Source organism: Hyperoodon ampullatus, assembly GCF_949752795.1.
Source record: "Hyperoodon ampullatus genome assembly, chromosome: 2".
Classification (NCBI taxonomy): Eukaryota; Metazoa; Chordata; class Mammalia; order Artiodactyla; family Ziphiidae; genus Hyperoodon; species Hyperoodon ampullatus.
In genome coordinates, this window is record NC_136915.1 from 111,680,738 (window position 1) to 111,702,567 (window position 21,830).

The following is a 21,830-nucleotide window of genomic DNA, read 5'->3' on the forward strand; positions in this document are numbered from 1 at the left end:
TTGTGTGAGAAAAGAGAAGGTTTTCTCTGGATTGCCATAACGATTTTCTGAAGAACGAGAGAGAAGTCAGAAATTCATTAAAAGGTATTAAAGAGATTAAAGCACATACTTAGAGATTGGTGAGATACTATCTGTTGTTATTCCAAAAGATTTTGCTCTTTTCTCTATAGGAATTCCTTCTTGTGAACACAGTCATATACTTTCTTTCAGATATTAAGACTCCAGAAAGATGTCTTCTCAACATCAGCAGTGCAAGCAGCCCTGCCAGCCACAACCAGTGTGCCCACCAAAGTGTCCTGACCCTTGCCCACCTTGCAAGTGTCCAGACCCTTGCCCACCTTGCAAGTGCCCAGACCCTTGCCCACCTATAAAGTGCCCTGACCCATGCCCACCTTGCAAGTGTCCAGACCCTTGCCCACCTTGCAAGTGTCCAGACCCTTGCCCACCTATAAAGTGCTCTGACCCATGCGTGCCTCAGCAGTGCAAGCAGAAATGCCCTCCTGGGGCACCTGCTCATCATTGCTAGCAGAAATGCCTGCCCAAGAGTAGGTAAGAGCTTGCCCTTTTATCTGCATCTGGAAAGGATAAGGACAATCGGCTCCACTAGATCCACAGCTCCACCTTCATCTTCTCTTCAAAGCCTATCATGGATACGGAAGAAGCTTCTCCACCCTTCAGCCTCAGTATGCGTGTGGTGCTTCCTGACAGACAGAGCTTTCTTATCTGAGGCTGCTGTACTGCTTCCCTCTGGGAGGTGCCCAAGAAAGCGTCGCAGAGCCTCAGAAGGAAGAGCAGCAGCCTTCCTCCTGGGCGCCCTCTGAGGATTGTCTCACTGTCTTCTGTGTCGTTCGGTCACCTGGGCCTGGCTTACTACCAGCTGAGCAATTGTTACTTATCCCCCACTTCCTGAATAAAATACAATTCTTTTCTGTGATGGGAAAAATTTTTTCTTTTTTTAAAAACCTGCTTTTAGCGATATCATATCATAATTTTGCTTGATTTCGATCTTTCTTTGATCCCGAGTTTCAGGCTCTCAGAGTCAGTGTTATCTGAATTTCGAGTCGTATCAATGATTATTTCTATACAGTTTCAAATAGAGGTTATTTTCCTAATTATTGCTTGATTGGTTTGAGGAACAAATAGTTTACCTTCTTGGGATTTCAAACCCTTTAATAAAGTGTGGGGAAAATCACATTTACAGCGCCAACTTGCTTAGGCATAAAAATTACATGAATGTGTGTCATTCAGTTGGCACAATGCCGAGCACATAATTGGCATTTGAGAGGTGGCTGATCACCATTGTCTCTGTCATCATCACCGTCACCACCACCACGACCGTCACCACCACCCCCAGGTGCTCCAGCAGGGGAGTGGCTCAGACATGCATGTAGGGCATGCAAGGAGATTCTTAAAGTCTATTACCCGTTCATACTCTGTGTTCATTTTCTTTTCCAATTTAACCGAATTTTTAATCTGACACTACAAAGTAACCAGTTTGGGAAATTATTGGGGTACTCTGTATAAAATTATAATAGTTCTGAAAACATGGGTAGTACAAAAGAAAGGGAATTTAAAGGGACCTCACAAAACAAAGCGCTCCCTGCTCTCCATGTGTATAACGTGCCGTTCTTACTGCAAAACTCAACAACCTCAGGTCTTATTATATTTTTTCACCTCGGAAATTACATTCTTGATTATTTTGACCCCCACTTTGAGATACACTGGGGATTCCAATGTTTATCTTGATTTACAAAACGACTGTTGCTATGCAGCTTGTTTTCCAAGTGCTCAGCTTACTGGTCCAGTAAGCTGTGAAAAGGGATGTGTTTATTGAGCATATCTCTTCTTGTGGTTAGAAGTAAAGGAGTCAAAGATGCCAGAACTGCAGAAGCAAACAGATGCCCATGTTACTGTTCAACGCTCATCAGACTATGACATGAGTGAAAAATAAACACTGAGATTTGGGAGTTTTCTCTACTGTAGCTACTGTTATTTGACCTGACATAGAAATTAGTTCTTTCAGGTGGGATGCTCCCATAACTAATCTCAAAATTGTGGCATTGTCTTATGTGTCTGGACGTGGTTGGAAAGGAATCTGATATTGGAAGCCATAAATGTGGTTTTACGTGTTATTCAATGGCAAAATGTTTGCAGTAATGGTTGTCCATGGTATCTTTAGATGCAGAGCAACGGTTGGTCAATTGTTGATTTGCTCAGGGTAATTCAGTAGACGTATGTTCAGGAAAAACTTTCTGGTTGACAGGCCAGAAATGTAAAGAATGAAAAGAAAAATAATACAGCCCAGAAACTCAAAACCTTGCTGAATTAGAATACTCACTGCTTGTAAGTCCTAAAGAGCAAGATATGAGATTAGAAGTGGTTTTCAAGTAGAAGCCCAATTTCAGTTGACTGTTACAACAGAGAAAAGAGACAGAAGTTGTCGTCTTTCCACCTTTGTGCCAGGGAGCCTCATGGTAGCTGTATTATGTTGTGGGGAAAGGCAGTAATTTAATCAGGCCAGAAAATTACTTCTACAAAAGGAACTTCCTGAGATCCATAGGACATAGAAATGATTGGAGGACTGAAATTATATCAGGTGCCTAATAAGTTTTTGAGGGAATTGAGAACTAAATAAACTACGTGCCAAAATGAAAAAGAATGATTTTCAAGATTACTAACGACTTTCCTGCCCACCTTTCCCTATTTTCCACCCTACGAAATCAGATATGGTAAGTACAGATGACTAAACTGGAATATCCACTCTGAGACGGGTACAAGGACCCCAGAATAATCGATAAAGGAAGCTCTCTCAGAGAATAGTATCGGATCCTAAGAGAGCCAAGGAGGAGAAGGAACACAGAGATGCTCAAACATTGTTACTCTGTTGTATGATGGTTATTCCTTCATGTTTTCCCTCCGGGTTTATTGATGTATAATTGACAAATGAAATTGTACATATTTACGGTGTATAATGTGATGATTTGACATATGTGTACTTTATGCAGTGATTACCATCATCGGTCACTTAGCACATTAATCACTTCATCAGTAACAAGGTAATGTGTTTATGTCTCTCTCTTTGTGTGTGTGTGTGTGTGTGTGTGTGTGTGATGACAACACTTACAGTCTAATTTCTGAGCAAGATTGAAGTACACAAGTGGGTATTATTAGCGAGCTCACCATGCTGTACCCTAGACTCTGAGAACTCATTCATTGTATGATTGCAGGCTTCTACCGTTGGCCCAACACCTCCACCACTGTCCGACCCCTCAGACCCTGATGACCACCATTGTACTCTCTGATGCTGTGACATGTGTTAGTTCGGAAACAAATTCCTAAATAAACAATGGTGCAAAGAAGAAATAACAAATAAATAGAAAATACCTTGAGATGAACGACATGAAAAGAAAACATACAAGACCTTTTGGGATAAATGTAATGCAGCAAAAAGAGAGCCACCTATGTCTGGAGATATCTATATTACAAAAGATGATCTCAAATCAGCAACCTGATAGACATGTATGCATGTGTGTGGGTTTATGAAAATTGCAAACTCGTAACACTAAATACAGCAAAGTGTAAGCAGTGATTATTTCTGGCCATTTAATAGACATGCTCATTTTTTAACAGCTTTATGTTCTCCCCATTATATATGAAATGATATACGTTCACTTTTATAACAATGTATCATATTATTTTAAAAATATATAGTAGTCAGGGAAGATGTGGCTAAGCTGCAAGGAAAGTTTACTTCCTGGCTTTCTGGCACATGCTTAGCTGATGACTCTTTCACAGGTTTCAAGTGTCTCCTCTTTCTTTTCCTCTCCTCTTCGTTCTCGTCTTCTTCCTGCTGTCCCATTAAAAAACCCCATTCCTAAGAAGCTTCCTTATTATTTGGTTAAGAGAAATTACTAGGCCAGTTCTTCCTTCTGACTGCAGGAAGAATTATGAAATATAGGAAATGACTATTACTAAATGCATGGGCAATATATCAAAGTCCCAAACTGGATGGTTAAAGGGTAGATATTGGCAGTGAAGATAATATGGAGGTGAGTGTTCTGGAATGTGAAAAAGAAGATAGACAATAAACAGTGAAATTGTTTTTCAAATTGCTCTCTTCAAAGACCTAAACATTGTTGGAATGAGTGGAAAAAAGCACATATATCAGATGTGCCCTAAGTTCACATTTCACCCCGATGTCAGAACTTTATCTCTCCCTTCCCAACGTCACTCTGAATCATTTGTATGTGATGCTGTGAGCCTTAAATGATATCTTATATCTAGTTTTGTTTCCACAGAATTGAAGCCTGGTATTTACTTATGGAATACAAGAGATTTATTTTCTGATAAAGGAAATTTAAGCATACGACAGCAGTCTAGGGAAGAGTTCACGTCAGGTGAGATGGGACATCCTGACTCCATTAAACATGTTTTCCCACATTAAACAGTATCATAAAGCGAGATTTGCAACTCTGTTCCTAAAGCAGACAGGGGCCTTCAACAACCGTGACCCATCACAAGACTCTTCAGTGCCCAAGGGGACAGCATAGAGTAGTGTTCGTGTCAAGGATAGGAGGGAGGAACTGTAGAAACACTGTTGACAGCTAAATCACTGAAAAGGCAGAAATGAAATCTTTGCAGGACATGCTAAGGCACTGGTTCCTGAACTTCAGCTCTTTGCTAAAAGCTCATTATATTTGTCATAATTCCACACCCCATGTGTCATATTACATTAGTTTTTTTGGCTTTAACTTCACTTCGTAAAAACTTTGAAAATGTTTGTTTCAATGGGCCATAGGTGATGATGCACACGAAACGACAGATGCAATATTGAAATTATATATTACAACATGTACGTACATATATACATACAGAAATATGTTACAGAAAGAGGGACAAGGACAGATACAGAGAGATTAAAATATCTGGAACATGCCAAGTCTGCAGAGCAGAAATTCTGTTGGAAGTCCATCTAACAGGGGAATATTCTTTTACCTGAGGGAGCGTCAGCCTTGTTCTCTTCAGGCCGTCAGTGGATTGGATGAGAACTTTCCACTTTATAGAGGGCAACCGACTTAGATCAGACTACTGATTTAAATAATGTTCTCATGCAAAATCATCCTTACAGAAACATAAAGAATAATGTTTGACCAGAAAACTGGAGACATGTGCCAGTGAATCTGACCCATAAATTAACCATCAAGCCTTTTCCCCAGCACATTGACAAAGTGTGTGAAGAAAGTAGAAGAGGAAATAGGTTTATTTGACACAGGCCCCACCGTGACCAAAATGGAAAATGCAAAAAATAGGTTTAAAATATAAGAAAATTATTATTAATGATTAAGAAGTTGTTTATGAATGGCAATGAACTTCAGTGACTGCATTTTTAATAAAGAGATTACAACTTTCTCTCGAATTTACCCCTAGGTTTGATGTGAAACAACATGTGTTTAGATCATTCATAAGTATTAAATACGTACAAATTTAGTTGCGTGAATGGCATTGCCTAATTTATTGGGTTTCCCAATAATTTCAAAGCGACAGGAAGCCAGAATATTGGAACAATCCTCTGAGATTTCTTCCAAAATTGAAGACATCCAAGGAGGTCAGTTGGGAGAAATTAGGTCGGAGAATGTGTTATGTCCCTTTGGGAGGTATGAGCAAAAAGCTTCATTTCTGTTGTAAGTTTTGGGTCTGAGCTGCCGGATCATCCGAGTTATGGCAGGGGATGCTCCGTGCCTGATGAATTCCTTGTGAGAGGAAGTAAAACAGATTTATAAAGTTCACAGGAATCTGACTGCTGGATGTTCTTCATTTGAAGAGGCAAACAGTGAAAGGAAGACTGTAGTGGTCCACACTTTACTACCCGTTTCCAAGTGTCATGATAGGAAATCATATGAGATGATGTGCAAATTTCCCTGCGTCCATTATCAAAGATGAAAGGAGACTCTGTTGAGCAAGCCATGAAACAAGGGGAAATGAATTGTAAGAAAGACTTGAGGTAAGCAGACATATGTCACCAGGTAGCAAGGCCCTTTTGAAACCATCATGTACAATAAACTTGCCACCAGATCAGGTGCAACTAGGCAGGCAGTTTTAGATGTCAAGGATGGTGAAAGATAGAAAAGGGTCATCCTCCCCAGTCAAGTAAGGGAACTTCTGACTACAAGTTAGAGGACACTCCAAGTGCTCCCACTGCCTTAAACCACTGAAAGTGAGAGGTAAGGCAGGAACTCTGTGAGTCATGAGAACATAATCCAGTGAGGAGACCTGTAACAAGATATTTCCTGTTTTCTGAGTCGCTGCCAAGCCAGTTATGGATGGATTTGCATTTGGGCTGGGAAATGATTGGACCAGGCCAGTTTTGGTAGCTCCGCTTCCCCCTGGGTGGGGCAGTAAGTGCCAATAAAAAGGGCCTCTGCTCCACGACGGCTATCCTCCTGCTACTCGAGTTCCGATTGAATTTGTAGAACCTGGTGAGTCTGATTCTTCAGTTCAACTTTGTTCTTGGACAACTGAATGTGGAGTTTATGCTGGAGACAGCAAGTTGGATGGGTCCAAAGTTATCATCATGGGTATAATGCTACTTAGTGGATGGGAACTTGGAATCTGGGCACATCGTTGTGTTGTATTGACTAGATTTCTGATACCTAGTTTGAATTCCGCTATTGAAAAAGAAATCAACAGGAAAATTTTACATGAAGGGAGAAAGAGCAAAGTGTTTACCTTTTTCTATGCCTTTCTCTTGGACCTCTGCTGGGATTTCAGAGGCATTTGTCTTAGAAGGTGTGAGACCCTTAGATTCATCCTGATTGCCCTTTGCTCTGTACATAAGTCATGCTGTCGGGACCTCATGAGAGAAAATGGTGATAGAAATTGCTTGTGAGCTTGCCCAGGATTTTAGAACTTGTGATGGCCTTTTGTGAAGATGTCGTTTTCATAAAAAAGAAAGAAAGTAAAAAATACAGAAAGAAAGAAAGACACAAAGCAAAAGAGAAAACTTCGCTTGTTTCTTTAAAACAAAGATATTTTCTTTAGAAAAGTTGTGTGAGAAAAGAGAAGGTTTTCTCTGGATTGCCATAACGATTTTCTGAAGAACGAGAGAGAAGTCAGAAATTCATTAAAAGGTATTAAAGAGATTAAAGCACATACTTAGAGATTGGTGAGATACTATCTGTTGTTATTCCAAAAGATTTTGCTCTTTTCTCTATAGGAATTCCTTCTTGTGAACACAGTCATATACTTTCTTTCAGATATTAAGACTCCAGAAAGATGTCTTCTCAACATCAGCAGTGCAAGCAGCCCTGCCAGCCACAACCAGTGTGCCCACCAAAGTGTCCTGACCCTTGCCCACCTTGCAAGTGTCCAGACCCTTGCCCACCTTGCAAGTGCCCAGACCCTTGCCCACCTATAAAGTGCCCTGACCCATGCCCACCTTGCAAGTGTCCAGACCCTTGCCCACCTTGCAAGTGTCCAGACCCTTGCCCACCTATAAAGTGCTCTGACCCATGCGTGCCTCAGCAGTGCAAGCAGAAATGCCCTCCTGGGGCACCTGCTCATCATTGCTAGCAGAAATGCCTGCCCAAGAGTAGGTAAGAGCTTGCCCTTTTATCTGCATCTGGAAAGGATAAGGACAATCGGCTCCACTAGATCCACAGCTCCACCTTCATCTTCTCTTCAAAGCCTATCATGGATACGGAAGAAGCTTCTCCACCCTTCAGCCTCAGTATGCGTGTGGTGCTTCCTGACAGACAGAGCTTTCTTATCTGAGGCTGCTGTACTGCTTCCCTCTGGGAGGTGCCCAAGAAAGCATCGCAGAGCCTCAGAAGGAAGAGCAGCAGCCTTCCTCCTGGGCGCCCTCTGAGGATTGTCTCACTGTCTTCTGTGTCGTTCGGTCACCTGGGCCTGGCTTACTACCAGCTGAGCAATTGTTACTTATCCCCCACTTCCTGAATAAAATACAATTCTTTTCTGTGATGGGAAAATTTTTTTCTTTTTTTAAAAACCTGCTTTTAGCGATATCATATCATAATTTTGCTTGATTTCGATCTTTCTTTGATCCCGAGTTTCAGGCTCTCAGAGTCAGTGTTATCTGAATTTCGAGTCGTATCAATGATTATTTCTATACAGTTTCAAATAGAGGTTATTTTCCTAATTATTGCTTGATTGGTTTGAGGAACAAATAGTTTACCTTCTTGGGATTTCAAACCCTTTAATAAAGTGTGGGGAAAATCACATTTACAGCGCCAACTTGCTTAGGCATAAAAATTACATGAATGTGTGTCATTCAGTTGGCACAATGCTGAGCACATAATTGGCATTTGAGAGGTGGCTGATCACCATTGTCTCTGTCATCATCACCGTCACCACCACCACGACCGTCACCACCACCCCCAGGTGCTCCAGCAGGGGAGTGGCTCAGACATGCATGTAGGGCATGCAAGGAGATTCTTAAAGTCTATTACCCGTTCATACTCTGTGTTCATTTTCTTTTCCAATTTAACCGAATTTTTAATCTGACACTACAAAGTAACCAGTTTGGGAAATTATTGGGGTACTCTGTATAAAATTATAATAGTTCTGAAAACATGGGTAGTACAAAAGAAAGGGAATTTAAAGGGACCTCACAAAACAAAGCGCTCCCTGCTCTCCATGTGTATAACGTGCCGTTCTTACTGCAAAACTCAACAACCTCAGGTCTTATTATATTTTTTCACCTCGGAAATTACATTCTTGATTATTTTGACCCCCACTTTGAGATACACTGGGGATTCCAATGTTTATCTTGATTTACAAAACGACTGTTGCTATGCAGCTTGTTTTCCAAGTGCTCAGCTTACTGGTCCAGTAAGCTGTGAAAAGGGATGTGTTTATTGAGCATATCTCTTCTTGTGGTTAGAAGTAAAGGAGTCAAAGATGCCAGAACTGCAGAAGCAAACAGATGCCCATGTTACTGTTCAACGCTCATCAGACTATGACATGAGTGAAAAATAAACACTGAGATTTGGGAGTTTTCTCTACTGTAGCTACTGTTATTTGACCTGACATAGAAATTAGTTCTTTCAGGTGGGATGCTCCCATAACTAATCTCAAAATTGTGGCATTGTCTTATGTGTCTGGACATGGTTGGAAAGGAATCTGATATTGGAAGCCATAAATGTGGTTTTACGTGTTATTCAATGGCAAAATGTTTGCAGTAATGGTTGTCCATGGTATCTTTAGATGCAGAGCAACGGTTGGTCAATTGTTGATTTGCTCAGGGTAATTCAGTAGACGTATGTTCAGGAAAAACTTTCTGGTTGACAGGCCAGAAATGTAAAGAATGAAAAGAAAAATAATACAGCCCAGAAACTCAAAACCTTGCTGAATTAGAATACTCACTGCTTGTAAGTCCTAAAGAGCAAGATATGAGATTAGAAGTGGTTTTCAAGTAGAAGTCCAATTTCAGTTGACTGTTACAACAGAGAAAAGAGACAGAAGTTGTCGTCTTTCCACCTTTGTGCCAGGGAGCCTCATGGTAGCTGTATTATGTTGTGGGGAAAGGCAGTAATTTAATCAGGCCAGAAAATTACTTCTACAAAAGGAACTTCCTGAGATCCATAGGACATAGAAATGATTGGAGGACTGAAATTATATCAGTTGCCTAATAAGTTTTTGAGGGAATTGAGAACTAAATAAACTACGTGCCAAAATGAAAAAGAATGATTTTCAAGATTACTAACGACTTTCCTGCCCACCTTTCCCTATTTTCCACCCTACGAAATCAGATATGGTAAGTACAGATGACTAAACTGGAATATCCACTCTGAGACGGGTACAAGGACCCCAGAATTATCGATAAAGGAAGCTCTCTCAGAGAATAGTATCAGATCCTAAGAGAGCCAAGGAGGAGAAGGAACACAGAGATGCTCAAACATTGTTACTCTGTTGTATGATGGTTATTCCTTCATGTTTTCCCTCCGGGTTTATTGATGTATAATTGACAAATGAAATTGTACGTATTTACGGTGTATAATGTGATGATTTGACATATGTGTACTTTATGCAGTGATTACCATCATCGGTCACTTAGCACATTAATCACTTCATCAGTAACAAGGTAATGTGTTTATGTCTCTCTGTTTGTGTGTGTGTGTGTGTGTGTGTGTGTGTGTGTGTGTGATGACAACACTTACAGTCTAATTTCTGAGCAAGATTGAAGTACACAAGTGGGTATTATTAGCGAGCTCACCATACTGTACCCTAGACTCTGAGAACTCATTCATTGTATGATTGCAGGCTTCTACCGTTGGCCCAACACCTCCACCACTGTCCGACCCCTCAGACCCTGATGACCACCATTGTACTCTCTGATGCTGTGACATCTGTTAGTTCGGAAACAAATTCCTAAATAAACAATGGTGCAAAGAAGAAATAACAAATAAATAGAAAATACCTTGAGATGAACGACATGAAAAGAAAACATACAAGACCTTTTGGGATAAATGTAATGCAGCAAAAAGAGAGCCACCTATGTCTGGAGATATCTATATTACAAAAGATGATCTCAAATCAGCAACCTGATAGACATGTATGCATGTGTGTGGGTTTATGAAAATTGCAAACTCGTAACACTAAATACAGCAAAGTGTAAGCAGTGATTATTTCTGGCCATTTAATAGACATGCTCATTTTTTAACAGCTTTATGTTCTCCCCATTATATATGAAATGATATACGTTCACTTTTATAACAATGTATCATATTATTTTAAAAATATATAGTAGTCAGGGAAAATGTGGCTAAGCTGCAAGGAAAGTTTACTTCCTGGCTTTCTGGCACATGCTTAGCTGATGACTCTTTCACAGGTTCAAGTGTCTCCTCTTTCTTTTCCTCTCCTCTTCGTTCTCGTCTTCTTCCTGCTGTCCCATTAAAAAACCCCATTCCTAAGAAGCTTCCTTATTATTTGGTTAAGAGAAATTACTAGGCCAGTTCTTCCTTCTGACTGCAGGAAGAATTATGAAATATAGGAAATGACTATTACTAAATGCATGGGCAATATATCAAAGTCCCAAACTGGATGGTTAAAGGGTAGATATTGGCAGTGAAGATAATATGGAGGTGAGTGTTCTGGAATGTGAAAAAGAAGATAGACAATAAACAGTGAAATTGTTTTTCAAATTGCTCTCTTCAAAGACCTAAACATTGTTGGAATGAGTGGAAAAAAGCACATATATCAAATGTGCCCTAAGTTCACATTTCACCCCGATGTCAGAACTTTATCTCTCCCTTCCCAACGTCACTCTGAATCATTTGTATGTGATGCTGTGAGCCTTAAATGATATCTTATATCTAGTTTTGTTTCCACAGAATTGAAGCCTGGTATTTACTTATGGAATACAAGAGATTTATTTTCTGATAAAGGAAATTTTAGCATACGACAGCAGTCTAGGGAAGAGTTCACGTCAGGTGAGATGGGACATCCTGACTCCATTAAACATGTTTTCCCACATTAAACAGTATCATAAAGCGAGATTTGCAACTCTGTTCCTAAAGCAGACAGGGGCCTTCACCAACCGTGACCCATCACAAGACTCTTCAGTGCCCAAGGGGACAGCATAGAGTAGTGTTCGTGTCAAGGATAGGAGGGAGGAACTGTAGAAACACTGTTGACAGCTAAATCACTGAAAAGGCAGAAATGAAATCTTTGCAGGACATGCTAAGGCACTGGTTCCTGAACTTCAGCTCTTTGCTAAAAGCTCATTATATTTGTCATAATTCCACACCTCATGTGTCATATTACATTAGTTTTTTTGGCTTTAACTTCACTTCCTAAAAACTTTGAAAATGTTTGTTTCAATTAGCCATAGGTGATGATGCACACGAAACGACAGATGCAATATTCAAATTATATATTACAACATGTACGTACATATATACATACAGAAATATGTTACAGAAAGAGGGACAAGGACAGATACAGAGAGATTAAAATATCTGGAACATGCCAAGTCTGCAGAGCAGAAATTCTGTTGGAAGTCCATCTAACAGGGGAATATTCTTTTACCTGAGGGAGCGTCAGCCTTGTTCTCTTCAGGCCGTCAGTGGATTGGATGAGAACTTTCCACTTTATAGAGGGCAACCGACTTAGATCAGACTACTGATTTAAATAATGTTCTCATGCAAAATCATCCTTACAGAAACATAAAGAATAATGTTTGACCAGAAAACTGGAGACATGTGCCAGTGAATCTGACCCATAAATTAACCATCAAGCCTTTTTCCCAGCACATTGACAAAGTGTGTGAAGAAAGTAGAAGAGGAAATAGGTTTATTTGACACAGGCCCCACCGTGACCAAAATGGAAAATGCAAAAAATAGGTTTAAAATATAAGAAAATTATTATTAATGATTAAGAAGTTGTTTATGAATGGCAATGAACTTCAGTGACTGCATTTTTAATAAAGAGATTACAACTTTCTCTCGAATTTACCCCTAGGTTTGATGTGAAACAACATGTGTTTAGATCATTCATAAGTATTAAATACGTACAAATTTAGTTGCATGAATGGCATTGCCTAATTTATTGGGTTTCCCAATAATTTCAAAGCGACAGGAAGCCAGAATATTGGAACAATCCTCTGAGATTTCTTCCAAAATTGAAGACATCCAAGGAGGTCAGTTGGGAGAAATTAGGTCGGAGAATGTGTTATGTCCCTTTGGGAGGTATGAGCAAAAAGCTTCATTTCTGTTGTAAGTTTTGGGTCTGAGCTGCCGGATCATCCGAGTTATGGCAGGGGATGCTCCGTGCCTGATGAATTCCTTGTGAGAGGAAGTAAAACAGATTTATAAAGTTCACAGGAATCTGACTGCTGGATGTTCTTCATTTGAAGAGGCAAACAGTGAAAGGAAGACTGTAGTGGTCCACACTTTACTACCCGTTTCCAAGTGTCATGATAGGAAATCATATGAGATGATGTGCAAATTTCCCTGCGTCCATTATCGAAGATGAAAGGAGACTCTGTTGAGCAAGACATGAAACAAGGGGAAATGAATTGTAAGAAAGACTTGAGGTAAGCAGACATATGTCACCAGGTAGCAAGGCCCTTTTGAAACCATCATGTACAATAAACTTGCCACCAGATCAGGTGCAACTAGGCAGGCAGTTTTAGATGTCAAGGATGGTGAAAGATAGAAAAGGGTCATCCTCCCCAGTCAAGTAAGGGAACTTCTGACTACAAGTTAGAGGACACTCCAAGTGCTCCCACTGCCTTAAACCACTGAAAGTGAGAGGTAAGGCAGGAACTCTGTGAGTCATGAGAACATAATCCAGTGAGGAGACCTGTAACAAGATATTTCCTGTTTTCTGAGTCGCTGCCAAGCCAGTTATGGATGGATTTGCATTTGGGCTGGGAAATGATTGGACCAGGCCAGTTTTGGTAGCTCCGCTTCCCCCTGGGTGGGGCCGTAAGTGCCAATAAAAAGGGCCTCTGCTCCACGACGGCTATCCTCCTGCTACTCGAGTTCCGATTGAATTTGTAGAACCTGGTGAGTCTGATTCTTCAGTTCAACTTTGTTCTTGGACAACTGAATGTGGAGTTTATGCTGGAGACAGCAAGTTGGATGGGTCCAAAGTTATCATCATGGGTATAATGCTACTTAGTGGATGGGAACTTGGAATCTGGGCACATCGTTGTGTTGTATTGACTAGATTTCTGATACCTAGTTTGAATTCCGCTATTGAAAAAGAAATCAACAGGAAAATTTTACATGAAGGGAGAAAGAGCAAAGTGTTTACCTTTTTCTATGCCTTTCTCTTGGACCTCTGCTGGGATTTCAGAGGCATTTGTCTTAGAAGGTGTGAGACCCTTAGATTCATCCTGATTGCCCTTTGCTCTGTACATAAGTCATGCTGTCGGGACCTCATGAGAGAAAATGGTGATAGAAATTGCTTGTGAGCTTGCCCAGGATTTTAGAACTTGTGATGGCCTTTTGTGAAGATGTCGTTTTCATAAAAAAGAAAGAAAGTAAAAAATACAGAAAGAAAGAAAGACACAAAGCAAAAGAGAAAACTTCGCTTGTTTCTTTAAAACAAAGATATTTTCTTTAGAAAAGTTGTGTGAGAAAAGAGAAGGTTTTCTCTGGATTGCCATAACGATTTTCTGAAGAACGAGAGAGAAGTCAGAAATTCATTAAAAGGTATTAAAGAGATTAAAGCACATACTTAGAGATTGGTGAGATACTATCTGTTGTTATTCCAAAAGATTTTGCTCTTTTCTCTATAGGAATTCCTTCTTGTGAACACAGTCATATACTTTCTTTCAGATATTAAGACTCCAGAAAGATGTCTTCTCAACATCAGCAGTGCAAGCAGCCCTGCCAGCCACAACCAGTGTGCCCACCAAAGTGTCCTGACCCTTGCCCACCTTGCAAGTGTCCAGACCCTTGCCCACCTTGCAAGTGCCCAGACCCTTGCCCACCTATAAAGTGCCCTGACCCATGCCCACCTTGCAAGTGTCCAGACCCTTGCCCACCTTGCAAGTGTCCAGACCCTTGCCCACCTATAAAGTGCTCTGACCCATGCGTGCCTCAGCAGTGCAAGCAGAAATGCCCTCCTGGGGCACCTGCTCATCATTGCTAGCAGAAATGCCTGCCCAAGAGTAGGTAAGAGCTTGCCCTTTTATCTGCATCTGGAAAGGATAAGGACAATTGGCTCCACTAGATCCACAGCTCCACCTTCATCTTCTCTTCAAAGCCTATCATGGATACGGAAGAAGCTTCTCCACCCTTCAGCCTCAGTATGCGTGTGGTGCTTCCTGACAGACAGAGCTTTCTTATCTGAGGCTGCTGTACTGCTTCCCTCTGGGAGGTGCCCAAGAAAGCATCGCAGAGCCTCAGAAGGAAGAGCAGCAGCCTTCCTCCTGGGCGCCCTCTGAGGATTGTCTCACTGTCTTCTGTGTCGTTCGGTCACCTGGGCCTGGCTTACTACCAGCTGAGCAATTGTTACTTATCCCCCACTTCCTGAATAAAATACAATTCTTTTCTGTGATGGGAAAGATTTTTTCTTTTTTTAAAAACCTGCTTTTAGCGATATCATATCATAATTTTGCTTGATTTCGATCTTTCTTTGATCCCGAGTTTCAGGCTCTCAGAGTCAGTGTTATCTGAATTTCGAGTCGTATCAATGATTATTTCTATACACTTTCAAATAGAGGTTATTTTCCTAATTATTGCTTGATTGGTTTGAGGAACAAATAGTTTACCTTCTTGGGATTTCAAACCCTTTAATAAAGTGTGGGGAAAATCACATTTACAGCGCCAACTTGCTTAGGCATAAAAATTACATGAATGTGTGTCATTCAGTTGGCACAATGCCGAGCACATAATTGGCATTTGAGAGGTGGCTGATCACCATTGTCTCTGTCATCATCACCGTCACCACCACCACGACCGTCACCACCACCCCCAGGTGCTCCAGCAGGGGAGTGGCTCAGACATGCATGTAGGGCATGCAAGGAGATTCTTAATGTCTATTACCCATTCATACTCTGTGTTCATTTTCTTTTCCAATTTAACCGAATTTTTAATCTGACACTACAAAGTACCCAGTTTGGGAAATTATTGGGTTACTCTGTATAAAATTATAATAGTTCTGAAAACATGGGTAGTACAAAAGAAAGGGAATTTAAAGGGACCTCACAAAACAAAGCGCTCCCTGCTCTCCATGTGTATAACGTGCCGTTCTTACTGCAAAACTCAACAACCTCAGGTCTTATTATATTTTTTCACCTTGGAAATTACATTCTTGATTATTTTGACCCCCACTTTGAGATACACTGGGGATTCCAATGTTTATCTTGATTTACAAAACGACTGTTGCTATGCAGCTTGTTTTCCAAGTGCTCAGCTTACTGGTCCAGTAAGCTGTGAAAAGGGATGTGTTTATTGAGCATATCTCTTCTTGTGGTTAGAAGTAAAGGAGTCAAAGATGCCAGAACTGCAGAAGCAAACAGATGCCCATGTTACTGTTCAACGCTCGTCAGACTATGACATGAGTGAAAAATAAACACTGAGATTTGGGAGTTTTCTCTACTGTAGCTACTGTTATTTGACCTGACATAGAAATTAGTTCTTTCAGGTGGGATGCTCCCATAACTAATCTCAAAATTGTGGCATTGTCTTATGTGTCTGGACGTGGTTGGAAAGGAATCTGATATTGGAAGCCATAAATGTGGTTTTACGTGTTATTCAATGGCAAAATGTTTGCAGTAATGGTTGTCCATGGTATCTTTAGATGCAGAGCAACGGTTGGTCAATTGTTGATTTGCTCAGGGTAATTCAGTAGACGTATGTTCAGGAAAAACTTTCTGGTTGACAGGCCAGAAATGTAAAGAATGAAAAGAAAAATAATACAGCCCAGAAACTCAAAACCTTGCTGAATTAGAATACTCACTGCTTGTAAGTCCTAAAGAGCAAGATATGAGATTAGAAGTGGTTTTCAAGTAGAAGCCCAATTTCAGTTGACTGTTACAACAGAGAAAAGAGACAGAAGTTGTCGTCTTTCCACCTTTGTGCCAGGGAGCCTCATGGTAGCTGTATTATGTTGTGGGGAAAGGCAGTAATTTAATCAGGCCAGAAAAATACTTCTACAAAAGGAACTTCCTGAGATCCATAGGACATAGAAATGATTGGAGGACTGAAATTATATCAGGTGCCTAATAAGTTTTTGAGGGAATTGAGAACTAAATAAACTACGTGCCAAAATGAAAAAGAACGATTTTCAAGATTACTAACGACATTCCTGCCCAACTTTCCCTATTTACCACCCTACGAAATCAGATATGGTAAGTACAGATGACTAAACTGGAATATCCACTCTGAGACGGGTACAAGGACCTCAGAATAATCGATAAAGGAAGCTCTCTCAGAGAATAGTATCGGATCCTAAGAGAGCCAAGGAGGAGAAGGAACACAGAGATGCTCAAACATTGTTACTCTGTTGTATGATGGTTATTCCTTCATGTTTTCCCTCCGGGTTTATTGATGTATAATTGACAAATGAAATTGTACATATTTACGGTGTATAATGTGATGATTTGACATATGTGTACTTTATGCAGTGATTACCATCATCGGTCACTTAGCACATTAATCACTTCATCAGTAACAAGGTAATGTGTTTATGTCTCTCTGTTTGTGTGTGTGTGTGTGTGTGTGTGTGTGTGATGAGAACACTTACAGTCTAATTTCTGAGCAAGATTGAAGTACACAAGTGGGTATTATTAGCGAGCTCACCATGCTGTACCCTAGACTCTGAGAACTCATTCATTGTATGATTGCAGGCTTCTACCGTTGGCCCAACATCTCCACCACTGTCCGACCCCTCAGACCCTGATGACCACCATTGTACTCTCTGATGCTGTGACATCTGTTAGTTTGGAAACAAATTCCTAAATAAACAATGGTGCAAAGAAGAAATAACAAATAAATAGAAAATACCTTGAGATGAACGACATGAAAAGAACACATACAAGTCCTTTTGGGATAAATGTAATGCAGCAAAAAGAGAGCCACCTATGTCTGGAGATATCTATATTACAAAAGATGATCTCAAATCAGCAACCTGATAGACATGTATGCATGTGTGTGGGTTTATGAAAATTGCAATCTCGTAACACTAAATACAGCAAAGTGTAAGCAGTGATTATTTCTGGCCATTTAATAGACATGCTCATTTTTTAACAGCTTTATGTTCTCCCCATTATATATGAAATGATATACGTTCACTTTTATAACAATGTATCATATTATTTTAAAAATATATAGTAGTCAGGGAAGATGTGGCTAAGCTGCAAGGAAAGTTTACTTCCTGGCTTTCTGGCACATGCTTAGCTGATGACTCTTTCACAGGTTTCAAGTGTCTCCTCTTTCTTTTCCTCTCCTCTTCGTTCTCGTCTTCTTCCTGCTGTCCCATTAAAAAACCCCATTCCTAAGAAGCTTCCTTATTATTTGGTTAAGAGAAATTACTAGGCCAGTTCTTCCTTCTGACTGCAGGAAGAATTATGAAATATAGGAAATGACTATTACTAAATGCATGGGCAATATATCAAAGTCCCAAACTGGATGGTTAAAGGGTAGATATTGGCAGTGAAGATAATATGGAGGTGAGTGTTCTGGAATGTGAAAAAGAAGATAGACAATAAACAGTGAAATTGTTTTTCAAATTGCTCTCTTCAAAGACCTAAACATTGTTGGAATGAGTGGAAAAAAGCACATATATCAAATGTGCCCTAAGTTCACATTTCACCCCGATGTCAGAACTTTATCTCTCCCTTCCCAACGTCACTCTGAATCATTTGTATGTGATGCTGTGAGCCTTAAATGATATCTTATATCTAGTTTTGTTTCCACAGAATTGAAGCCTGGTATTTACTTATGGAATACAAGAGATTTATTTTCTGATAAAGGAAATTTAAGCATACGACAGCAGTCTAGGGAAGAGTTCACGTCAGGTGAGATGGGACATCCTGACTCCATTAAACATGTTTTCCCACATTAAACAGTATCATAAAGCGAGATTTGCAACTCTGTTCCTAAAGCAGACAGGGGCCTTCACCAACCGTGACCCATCACAGGACTCTTCAGTGCCCAAGGGGACAGCATAGAGTAGTGTTCGTGTCAAGGGTAGGAGGGAGGAACTGTAGAAACACTGTTGACAGCTAAATCACTGAAAAGGCAGAAATGAAATCTTTGCAGGACATGCTAAGGCACTGGTTCCTGAACTTCAGCTCTTTGCTAAAAGCTCATTATATTTGTCATAATTCCACACCTCATGTGTCATATTACATTAGTTTTTTTGGCTTTAACTTCACTTCCTAAAAACTTTGAAAATGTTTGTTTCAATTGGCCATAGGTGATGATGCACACGAAACGACAGATGCAATATTCAAATTATATATTACAACATGTACGTACATATATACATACAGAAATATGTTACAGAAAGAGGGACAAGGACAGATACAGAGAGATTAAAATATCTGGAACATGCCAAGTCTGCAGAGCAGAAATTCTGTTGGAAGTCCATCTAACTGGGGAATATTCTTTTACCTGAGGGAGCGTCAGCCTTGTTCTCTTCAGGCCGTCAGTGGATTGGATGAGAACTTTCCACTTTATAGAGGGCAACCGACTTAGATCAGACTACTGATTTAAATAATGTTCTCATGCAAAATCATCCTTACAGAAACATAAAGAATAATGTTTGACCAGCAAACTGGAGACATGTGCCAGTGAATCTGACCCATAAATTAACCATCAAGCCTTTTTCCCAGCACATTGACAAAGTGTGTGAAGAAAGTAGAAGAGGAAATAGGTTTATTTGACACAGGCCCCACCGTGACCAAAATGGAAAATGCAAAAAATAGGTTTAAAATATAAGAAAATTATTATTAATGATTAAGAAGTTGTTTATGAATGGCAATGAACTTCAGTGACTGCATTTTTAATAAAGAGATTACAACTTTCTCTCGAATTTACCCCTAGGTTTGATGTGAAACAACATGTGTTTAGATCATTCATAAGTATTAAATACGTACAAATTTAGTTGCGTGAATGGCATTGCCTAATTTATTGGGTTTCCCAATAATTTCAAAGCGACAGGAAGCCAGAATATTGGAACAATCCTCTGAGATTTCTTCCAAAATTGAAGACATCCAAGGAGGTCAGTTGGGAGAAATTAGGTCGGAGAATGTGTTATGTCCCTTTGGGAGGTATGAGCAAAAAGCTTCATTTCTGTTGTAAGTTTTGGGTCTGAGCTGCCGGATCATCCGAGTTATGGCAGGGGATGCTCCGTGCCTGATGAATTCCTTGTGAGAGGAAGTAAAACAGATTTATAAAGTTCACAGGAATCTGCCTGCTGGATGTTCTTCATTTGAAGAGGCAAACAGTGAAAGGAAGACTGTAGTGGTCCACACTTTACTACCCGTTTCCAAGTGTCATGATAGGAAATCATATGAGATGATGTGCAAATTTCCCTGCGTCCATTATCGAAGATGAAAGGAGACTCTGTTGAGCAAGCCATGAAACAAGGGGAAATGAATTGTAAGAAAGACTTGAGGTAAGCAGACATATGTCACCAGGTAGCAAGGCCCTTTTGAAACCATCATGTACAATAAACTTGCCACCAGATCAGGTGCAACTAGGCAGGCAGTTTTAGATGTCAAGGATGGTGAAAGATAGAAAAGGGTCATCCTCCCCAGTCAAGTAAGGGAACTTCTGACTACAAGTTAGAGGACACTCCAAGTGCTCCCACTGCCTTAAACCACTGAAAGTGAGAGGTAAGGCAGGAACTCTGTGAGTCATGAGAACATAATCCAGTGAGGAGACCTGTAACAAGATATTTCCTGTTTTCTGAGTCGCTGCCAAGCCAGTTATGGATGGATTTGCATTTGGGCTGGGAAATGATTGGACCAGGCCAGTTTTGGTAGCTCTGCTTCCCCCTGGGTGGGGCAGTAAGTGCCAATATAAAGGGCCTCTGCTCCACGACGGCTATCCTCCTGCTACTCGAGTTCCGATTGAATTTGTAGAACCTGGTGAGTCTGATTCTTCAGTTCAACTTTGTTCTTGGACAACTGAATGTTGAGTTTATGCTGGAGACAGCAAGTTGGATGGGTCCAAAGTTATCATCATGGGTATAATGCTACTTAGTGGATGGGAACTTGGAATCTGGGCACATCGTTGTGTTGTATTGACTAGATTTCTGATACCTAGTTTGAATTCCGCTATTGAAAAAGAAATCAACAGGAAAATTTTACATGAAGGGAGAAAGAGCAAAGTGTTTACCTTTTTTTATGCCTTTCTCTTGGACCTCTGCTGGGATTTCAGAGGCATTTGTCTTAGAAGGTGTGAGACCCTTAGATTCATCCTGATTGCCCTTTGCTCTGTACATAAGTCATGCTGTCGGGACCTCATGAGAGAAAATGGTGATAGAAATTGCTTGTGAGCTTGCCCAGGATTTTAGAACTTGTGATGGCCTTTTGTGAAGATGTCGTTTTCATAAAAAAGAAAGAAAGTAAAAAATACAGAAAGAAAGAAAGACACAAAGCAAAAGAGAAAACTTCGCTTGTTTCTTTAAAACAAAGATATTTTCTTTAGAAAAGTTGTGTGAGAAAAGAGAAGGTTTTCTCTGGATTGCCATAACGATTTTCTGAAGAACGAGAGAGAAGTCAGAAATTCATTAAAAGGTATTAAAGAGATTAAAGCACATACTTAGAGATTGGTGAGATACTATCTGTTGTTATTCCAAAAGATTTTGCTCTTTTCTCTATAGGAATTCCTTCTTGTGAACACAGTCATATACTTTCTTTCAGATATTAAGACTCCAGAAAGATGTCTTCTCAACATCAGCAGTGCAAGCAGCCCTGCCAGCCACAACCAGTGTGCCCACCAAAGTGTCCTGACCCTTGCCCACCTTGCAAGTGTCCAGACCCTTGCCCACCTTGCAAGTGCCCAGACCCTTGCCCACCTATAAAGTGCCCTGACCCATGCCCACCTTGCAAGTGTCCAGACCCTTGCCCACCTTGCAAGTGTCCAGACCCTTGCCCACCTATAAAGTGCTCTGACCCATGCGTGCCTCAGCAGTGCAAGCAGAAATGCCCTCCTGGGGCACCTGCTCATCATTGCTAGCAGAAATGCCTGCCCAAGAGTAGGTAAGAGCTTGCCCTTTTATCTGCATCTGGAAAGGATAAGGACAATCGGCTCCACTAGATCCACAGCTCCACCTTCATCTTCTCCTCAAAGCCTATCATGGATACGGAAGAAGCTTCTCCACCCTTCAGCCTCAGTATGCGTGTG

The 21,830-nt window shown here is 40.5% G+C and overlaps 1 protein-coding gene across 1 annotated transcript; it reads left to right on the forward strand.

Annotated features, from left to right (window-relative positions):
• Positions 1–229: 229 nt before the first annotated feature.
• Positions 230–3,280, forward strand: LOC307065043 (uncharacterized protein; the record flags this gene model as incomplete). The annotated part of the gene is made up of 2 exons (XM_079721810.1): positions 230–395; positions 3,228–3,280. 2 exons carry the CDS (start codon positions 230–232, stop codon positions 3,278–3,280), a joined length of 219 nt encoding a protein of 72 aa, XP_079577936.1.
• Positions 3,281–21,830: the final 18,550 nt, after the last annotated feature.